Source organism: Sinocyclocheilus grahami, unplaced genomic scaffold, assembly GCF_001515645.1.
Source record: "Sinocyclocheilus grahami isolate Dianchi unplaced genomic scaffold, SAMN03320097.WGS_v1.1 scaffold8.1, whole genome shotgun sequence".
Lineage (NCBI taxonomy): Eukaryota > Metazoa > Chordata > Actinopteri > Cypriniformes > Cyprinidae > Sinocyclocheilus > Sinocyclocheilus grahami.
In genome coordinates, this window is record NW_015505187.1 from 4,550,469 (window position 1) to 4,560,206 (window position 9,738).

General features: G+C 36.3%; 1 protein-coding gene across 1 annotated transcript in view; it reads right to left on the bottom strand.

Annotated features, from left to right (window-relative positions):
* Nucleotides 1-2,029: 2,029 nt before the first annotated feature.
* Nucleotides 2,030-9,738, bottom strand: part of LOC107591201 (uncharacterized) — a 23,891-nt gene continuing 16,182 nt past the window's right edge. The window contains exons 2-6 of the mRNA XM_016280284.1: nt 5,462-5,788; nt 4,883-5,194; nt 3,248-3,301; nt 3,101-3,151; nt 2,030-2,787 (exon numbers count right to left, since the gene is read on the bottom strand). Of these exons, the coding sequence (XP_016135770.1) occupies nt 3,249-3,301; nt 4,883-5,194; nt 5,462-5,788 (692 nt within the window). The 3' untranslated portion in view covers nt 2,030-2,787; nt 3,101-3,151; nt 3,248. The remainder of the gene's footprint in view (nt 2,788-3,100; nt 3,152-3,247; nt 3,302-4,882; nt 5,195-5,461; nt 5,789-9,738) is intronic.

Genomic DNA, 9,738 nt, shown 5'->3' on the forward strand with positions numbered 1-9,738 from the left:
TCATAAAAAAAAGTCATCGGCCTGAATAAATTGTACCATTATAAAATCGTGACTGCACAAGTAGTGTAGTAATTTAGGAGGTGAAAATACTGTGAAATTACATAGATACAAATGGCAAGAAATTTGAAAGCATAACAACTGAACATCTATGAAACAGGAGCAGCCGGCAGAGGATTCCGCTTGGTCTTAAAGTCTTCATCAAAAGGCTACGTTCACAAATAAAACAATATTTTGCGCAAAAATAATGATTAATTATCAATTGAGAATTTGTTATTCATAGGGTCTGGTGGTCATATGGCATAAGCCTGCGAATACGTGACAAACTGTGTTATAATTTTCATACGGGATGCTTGCCTTAAAGTCCCCCTGTAGTGAAAATCAAGTTTTTTATGTTGTTTATTTGTCTATGTGGTGTTTTTAATATGCTTTTAGACAAACCATGTGCCAATCTATTAATCAACACCATTGCTGAGTATTTTCTCCTTAAAACTGTAGTTTCGGGCTGACCCAGAAATATGGTTTGAAACAGCCCTTGGTTTGCTACGTCACAAACCCATAACCAATCACGGCAAGGGATCGATTCCTATCACTAGCATGCAAAATATACCAATACCAGCACAAAACCAAAAATAAATCAGAGCAAAAAACCCATGAAGCTGTGGTTTAATGTGAATTTAGAACCGCTCACTTGCATTATAACCCGTGGCAACAGTGTAAAAGTAGCCCGGAGCACACGCGTATGCTCGCGGGTGTGAATTAACAATCACAAACGGCTGTATTCGAGTCTTCAAGGCGTTTTAGGACACAACATCGACAAGTAAGTAACTTTAACGAATGTTACCGTATTCACTGTAGTTGTCCGCTAGTAAAAACATGGTTTTATCAGTCATTATCCGTGTATGCCATTGTTTTGCGGTTGCTACAGTTCAGTGGATCAGGAGGCGGTGCTGTGTGACTGAGTGGAGGCGGGGCTAATTTGTATATTCATAGATCCGCGTATAGTAAATGAGGCAAGGGTGTAGAGTTACATTCAAGCTATTTTAAGGCATGAGAAAATTATTTTCACAAGAAAAAACATTTAAATATGTCATTTTGATGATCAAAGATAAGTTTTAAGGGATAAAATATTTTTTCCCGGTGCACCCAATTAGCCAATCCAGGCCTATGCACATATATATATAAGCTATATTATATGTGAACCAAAAAGAGAGGTAATAAAGTGACAAAGATAAATAATAATGTATTTCAAACATCTAAGATCAAACTATACAGACAGTGATACAATGAACATAGTGTGTTTAGATTTTTAGAATATCTCACCAGAAAGGTAGAATTACTTTAAAATTACTAATTTAATGCAACACTTAACAAAATTATTGTAAACATTTTTTTGCAATCATTTAATAAAGAAATTAAATATTTGATGTTTTGCAGGTCACGTGACCATTAATGATATCAGAGACCTGTGATCTTCGTTGAATTATTCAGATTATTACAATTTCAGAGGAGCTTTAAGTAAATACTGTATGGTGTGGACGTGTTAAAAGTGTTTGCCAAAAGATAATAATAATAATAATAATAATAATTTTAAAATCAGTTGCCAAGGTATTTAGTTTAGTTTTTGTAGAAGTACAAAAACTGAAATAAAATTTTATAAAACTATTGACATATATATATATATAAAAAAAATCGCAATCGCAAAATACTAAACCTTTAACTAAAATTAAAACAGTAAATATAAATCAAACCAAATTCAAAATATGAATAAACTGTAAGTACTAAGTATAGTAAAGACACTATAACACTGGCACATGCTTACCTAGCAATCTTTTCATTGAAAATATAATTTGCTTAAAAAATGAATAAATACATGAAAACATTGAAATAGTTTATTTAAAACAGCATGTTAAATTCACATTCTGTTATTAAAAGCAACTGATACCTCAGTAAAAAGAAGTACAATACAAACATGCAAATTAAGTGCAAAAGTGACAACCAGTATCACAAACTATGGAAGTATTTTCCCCATTAATTTTCATCTTAAAGATTTCAAATAAGTTCTTTTGAACCAAACTCTCCAGTTCTGTGCTGAATCACAATCATACAAAGTTTGTTTTGAAGCAAAACAATGCGTATGAATTATTTCACACTTTGCACATTGTAGTGTGCAAATACAGTACATTGATGAAGTGTGCAAGACAAATCAAGTAAAAACTCACAGTACAATATGAGTAGTACAGATCTTCTTCATATTAAATGGAAATTAATGATGATATTGACTGTCCTGAGAACGCATGGTAAGTTTGTTTTAAAGGTTTGATACACTTTTAGATCTGTGTAAGCTCAAGCTTAATGATGGATTGAGTGTTTCCAGTTTATTGTCATAAAGCATTTGTTCTTTGAATTTATCTAGACGACTGAATGGTAAAAGTAGGATTGAATACAAATGTATAGAGAAAGTTTAACAGTGAATAAGCGCCTCCTAGTGGTTCCATCACAATGAGTTTCTTTCAGAAGCTTCACTCCAGAAACATTCAACCTTCATCTGATCTGATGAGAACATCTCAACCTTCAAGAATCAGCTGAAAACACATCCCTTCCACAAGCACTTCACCAATCCATAACCAGAAACCAAGGCACTTATTATAATAAGCATGCTATAAATGATAAATGTAAATATTATTCCAGGTTAAAGTGGAACAAAGTGTGCTGCTGATATACGGTGATGGGAATCATTCTGCAGATACACGATCCGGTTATGATCCTGTCGGGTCTTGTGACGTTTTCCTGTTTGTAAGAAAACAATGATTCACAAAAGATTAGAGAGAGAGAGAAAACAACAGCTTTCAGTAACTCAAGAAGATCTGTCAAGTCTGAAATGTTTACTTCCATCTGGATGATTTTGATATAAACTCCATTTAGTCAGTGTAAAGACTAGCGGATGAATAAAAATGTATGTGCACCATTGCTATTCATCAGAAGAGCAGAAATGCTGTAATGTTTTCTGATGTGATGGTGATTCGTTATTACATGACATGACACACATCTGCAGTGAAATCGAGCACAATCTCATAATACTAATAGGCTGCATTATTTTTACCTCATCCTTGCACTTTTGACAGATCCCCGAGCTTATTTTTCACCTTGTCTCCTTTTAAAAATAAGCACACACAAACAATTAAAAACTAACTTGAATAATAAAATACAACATTTTCCTCCCACTATAATAGCTGTTTGTAATACTTGCCCTATGTAAGGCTCCTGCATTGGAAAACAGTGATGCGTATTCCTGAAGGCGGACCTGAATAGGGTACACAAGCATCTTTACAGTTCATTCCTTGCACTGCGTCCCCTAGAGGACAAGTAAAGGATTAACATAGTAGTCTGTGGAAGGTGTAAGACCATAAAATGTTCATCCAATCATATCGCTTGGTCCGAGGATTACGATAGGCTGTCCTACCTACCTGTCAATAGGACTTTTCGCACTGCTTTAGTTCCAGAACTAAATGTACAGTACTAAAGTACCGGGACGATTTTGCGCGAACTATTTCCCAGTACCATTTAAAGGGTTGCATTCGCACTGAGAGCGTGTACTAAGAAGTGACGTAAGCCGGTCAACAGCGACAGCATTTATGTGCGGCGTTTAACAACAGAAACAAAGAAGAACAACATTAACAACAGGAGGATGGAGGACGCTGTGATCGGAGCTGTGTTTTTGTTGTGTCTCGCGGGTTTCACAATAATGGACATGGAAAGTCGACGTATACGTAAAGCGATTGAAAGAACGGAAAGGAGGACTAAGAATCTCCAACGACGGCTGGCAGTGCTAGATTTGCTACAAGTGCCTGCACTTCAGCGTCCGTCCGTCTATCGCTGTTCTCCATACTTGCGAAATAAGTTGACACAATGTTTACAGTATGTTTACACAGCGTTTTAAATCATGGCGGGTGAGGGCGTTTTCATACGCGTTTGGCCAATCAATGTCTACTTACGTCACGATTAGTACCAGTTGTGCTGGTTAGACCCTACTCCGGAGCAGTAGGTTCTGAAAAAGGCAGTACGTTCTTGGTTCTTGAAAAAGGTTCTTGAAAAAGGCAGTACGGTACTAAAATCGCACCCAGTTCCGATGGTGCGAAAATACCAAAAAGTGGGTAGTTCCACAATTAGTTCTGGTACTATGAAAAGGTTCCCTCACTGCGAAAGGCCCCAATGTATTTGCACACCTCTGTGCACCGTTCACGCAGACATGATTCGTCATCACTGCGTTCCATTACTCTATTGCAGACCGAGTGAGAATGGAAGGCGTTATTACTGTAATATTATGAGCTTTGTACTGTAATGTTTTCTCTCCGGTGAATGAGACATGAGTGAATCTGATAGCGCTGCATTCAACACTCAACCAACGCTGGTCAGCCTCTGCTCTGTCTGTGGGTGCTCATGTGTTTTGGAGGAGGCGTGGCTTTGGAGTGATTTGCCGGGAGGGTGGGATCTTATGCTTTCAAAGCTAGCTTGCTATTGCTAGCCTCTCTGAATTCACCTACTCTACCTTTAAGAAGCTCCATTCGCATTTTGTCCCTCTTCTTGAAGGAAGAACGCTGGATTTCAACATGTGAATTATTCTAATGTGGAGGGAGTGCGTGAGCATGGTACTTGATGATGCCTCCCGTTAAAAAGACACTTGCAGGCTCTCTCTCGATGGGCGATACATAGTCGCTGAAGTCGTGGATATTGTATTATGGTAGATACTCTAAAAGATTATCTAAATGTTAATACAGAGTCAAATTTCATTATCAAAAAGTCAATAAACCCATAAATACAATAACTATCAGTTTAAAAATTATGTGTTCTGAAATTTTCACCAATGATCACAAATGACACTCACCAGTGATGGTAACTCTGAAGCTCCTAACGATGCTGAATCTGCTGCTGTTGGTCTGTAGTTTATAGACTCCAGAGTCTTCACTTCTGGTGTTTGTTATGGTGAGAGATCCAGTCTGATTCACCTCCAGTCTGCCTCTGAATCTATTATTAACCTGATCATCTGTACTGATCTTAGACTGATCTTCAGTGATTTCAGCGATGCTTATGTTATTAAAATGCCACGTCATCAAATGAATTGGGTTTTTTAGTACAGCAGGATCTAAAGTAACATTTTCTCCCGCCTTCACATATATTTCATCTCGTTCAGCAGCACCTGAAACACAAACCAACAGCTGCTGGAGGATCTTTTTGGGACAAAAAATAACTGAAAATAATTATGCATATTAATTTCCTAAAAAACAGGAGAAAAAATAAATTGCTAAACATCAAGTTAATTGTGGATATGTCTTTATTCATATAGATCTAATTGTGTTCTGTTCAGTGATGCAGGTAAAGAGAAAAACAGCTCTGAATATCACTGGTATAATAAACACAATGATGTGATTTTAACATAAACAACCTGCTTTACAGCATAACTTACCAATGACATTAACACTGAAGATCGTTTCCTTGTTGTTACCTCTGATGACCTCTAGTGTATATTCTCCAGAGTGTGTGGTGTTGATGTTCATGATGGTCAGAGATCCAGTCTGATGATCCAGCTTCAGTCTGCCTCTGAATCTCTCAGTGCCTTCATTACACTGAACATCTGTACAGGTCTTACTGAGATCTCCATTGATTCGAGCGATGCAAGTGACCTGAAAATACCACTTAATCTTTTCTTGTTGGTTTGTTTGAACCCCAGTGTGTAGAATGACTGAATCTCCCTCCATCACTGACACTGAGACTCTGTCTGCACCAGACACACCTAGAAAAGAAATCAACAGATAATTATAAATGTTTTTGGGAAAGTGGGACAAAAATATCCATAAATGAAACAGGAAAGTGCTGTGAAAATGATTTTCTACAGATCAAACAGCATAAAAGCATAATCAATTTACACATTCACTCATCAGACAAACATATATGTTATAATGTAGGTTATTTGGTGCTTATTGTACACCATATACATCATACAACACACATCTTGACTCATATCTTGCATATATTTGCATTCATACAACCAAGAAGTGATCATTGCTTAACCTACTTTCATACACCTCCGAAGACTATAACACTGAAATGTTGAAATTGACACATTAAAATAACAATATTCAAAATGATATTTCAATTTTATTTCAGACTGCAAAAACACTTTAAAAAAAAAATCATTGCATGAACTGGGTTGGAAACCAGCTAAAGCAAGAGCTTGGGTCTTGATCTTTTGTTCCTGTTCTCAAGACATCTTAAAACCATCTAAATGCTCTGCATCTGGATCTAATTTTTTCAGTCACTAGTTGCTGTGTGATTTATACCATTCCCCTTCTGCCTTTGTGTCTGCATGTACAGTTAAACAAGCACTGTCTCACTCGTCCTGTAAATATAAGCGCATATTTGATATAATATAAATGTATTGTATGGTGCATTTGCGCTACATCCCAAACAACAAATTGAGAACAGTTATACAGTAAATAAAGACAAAGATACTCAAGTTTGGTTAAACTGATTTGCATTTACAACAACAACCTGACATTAATTTAGTATTAAAATAGCCTATTACTTAAGCCATTCCACCAAATGGGTGCCATTTGCTTGTTGTAACACCGTGTCTACACCGGATGCGACAGCTAAAGTCTGTCTACTGTACACGGGATGCAACAACGCAACATTGCAAATAATTAGAAATTTGTGTCAGTACGTCATAAATAGAATGAGGCAGCAGTTTACTGTCAGGGATTTGTCGTGTCGCGCCGTGCCGCACACAGTGTAAACAGCACTGATTATAATGGGTTCTGTTTTTTGTCGCAAAGCACAGACGATTATCTTCGCCGTCAGATATTTCTTAGACTCCTCATCCTTGATGATTTATGGCAGGCTATGCGTGACTCAGAGTTGATTTTATTTCATCTTCATGTGCTCTCTCTTCCCAGCAAGCAATTTTGTGTTTAAAAGACGTTTAATAGCTGTCCAAACACAGCCCAGACGTCTAGGCTAAAACAAGGCACATTTTGGGCTGTCAGTGAAAATTTAACAGACGTCTAATCATAGCCCAAGAATAGACTAGTCATCAATTAGACCGCTATTGAATGACTACACACGTCTAATAGACAGTGAATTTGTGTCTAGGCTAAAACAAGGCTGAACTTGGGCTCTCAGTGAAAATTTAATAGGGGGCCAACCATAGATACAAAATAATGGCTAAAGGATTATTTTTACTCAAATATAACAGGTTCTCATAAATGACAATCCATCCATACAAATTAAATATAAAGCTTTTATTAAGAAAAAATATGTTTTTAAGGACTTAGACAACTTAAGATAGGCCTAATACAAAATCATAAAAACAACGAGAAAGATAATAAAAGCAACGAATGATAGAATAAAATAAAAAAAAAAAACATATTTCAAAATAACAAATCTAATACAAATCAAGAGCATGTTATCACACTTAACATTAAAACATTATGGATAAATGACAAAGTAAAATAAAAAAAGGTTAACCCTAACTACCAACAGTGAACTTTAAGGAATGATTCATTGTTATGAATTATTCATTATTTCTTGTTTAAAATGCTTCCCAATTGCATTCCTTAATGCATCTGACAAACAAGAAAAAAAAAAAAAAAGCATGAGAGAAGCATTTTTGACATCATATTTTTTACTTTAATTACACTAATTGTGACAGGGAGTCATTCTCTTTTGCTTGGATACACACTAGGGCTGGGCAATATAGAGTTAAAAAAAAAAAAAGATACATATATATATATACATATACACAGAGCTGGGTAGATTACTTGAAAATTGTAATCCATTACTGATTCCAAATTACATGACAAAAATTGTAGTTTGTAACATAATCCAGGTAATATAATCAGATTACTTTTAGATTATACTACTTTATATTACTTTTAGAATAATATAATCAGATTACTTTTAGATTACTTTCTACCTTACTCACTTATCACATTGATTTAAATAGGATAATCTTGTACCATATTGATATAAAAATACAAAAAGAAAGAAAAATATATTCCATTTGTTAAAATTAACAACATAAATAAAAATAATAATAAAATCAATAATTTTAAAATAACACAAAAATAAATAAGACACTTCCTAACGAAATTAATTATTTTATTTGTTTACCTGCATGTCATGTGACCATTAACCAACATCAGAGATACAATAATTTAAATCATTGAAAATGATTGACGTCCCCGTTTTCAAAGATTCCCGTTTTGGGTGTTTACACGGAAACGATAACGGTGGCGTTTTCAAAAACTTGCACTTTGAAACCCCTTTTCAAAAATATGTGTTTTCAGTCCCCAAAACGCTGTTGTCGTGTAAACGAACAGTCAAAACGCATCAAAAGTTTCCCGCTTTCGGCTGAAAACGTTTTCGTGTAAACGGCCCCTAAATTTGACACTTTTTCTTTGATGATGAACCAGCCAGGCCGACGACCATCGAACGGACTTCTCCAGAACGTCCAGATGGCCAGTCCACCCCTGTATCTACCCACCAGGATTAAAGGCCTTTTTATGGAGTGAATAATGTCCCGAAATTAAACAAACAAATCCAGTATTTTGCAAACAAACTTGATCTGCTTTGCAAAGGAAAACTCGACTCGCAAACAAACAGAAAAATATGATCGTGATTATCGTGCAGCCCTATTGTAAAGCACAATACGTTTATTTGTTACACCTCTGCAATTTTGCTCACTCTGTGTATTTGCAAATGGTTTTCTGTTTGTTTGCGAGTCGAGTTTTCCTTTGCAAAGCAGATCAAGTTTGTTTGCAAAATACTGGATTTGTTTGTTTAATTTCAGCACATTATTCACTCCATATTTTTTCTATTGGTCACTCTTGATTGAAGTGACAGGTTGACCACGCCCACTACGCTTTCCCGACGCTGCTAACCTAAAACTAACTTTACCGTGCTATCAGAACTTTATTAACAAAATGTATGATAAATGCTTACAAATGACAGTCATGTGGTATATAATATTATTTTTTATGAAATGTACTTTCAACCAAAAAATATTACATCGAATTATGTAATAATTGGCCAGCGGCAGTCTCTGGTTGCTAGAGATGCCGCAGCGAGATGCCAATATCACCAACTACAGACAGGCTTAGCTAACGTTACATATTTAGATGGGAGAGCGTACGAAGAGAGAATAATTGAATTCACTTGTCCCTGAGTTTGTCAAATGTCAAATTAGTTATCTTAGCCAGTTAACGTTCCGTTGCTCGCCATTGCTACAACCTCACTCGCTCTTCTGTCAGATGCCAGGTTTTCACAGAAAAAAAAAACTACCCAATCGCTACTCAAAACTAGTCCAAAACTAGCCCAATCAGTTTCGAGGCGGGCCCCTGCTAAAATTTGCATTCCAGGGGGTAAATATCATGTTATTGGAGTTGCTTCAACCAGCGGACATGAAGAACAATCCAACAGTGTTAAAGTAGCCCAATTCCGCGGGAAAACCGCAGACTTGGCAACACTGGTCAGACTGGCGGGAAAACGTAGTGGGCGTGGTCAACCTGTCACTTCAATCGAGTGACCAATAGAAAAAGGCCTTTCATCCTGGTGGGTAGAGACCGCCCACTGAGATACAGCTTCACTCGCAAGCAAAACTTTTCAATTCGCAAGAAAAAGTTTTAGTGTATGGCCGGACGGTGGAAAAGCGGCTAAAGTTTCTTAGCAAAAGATGGATGCATT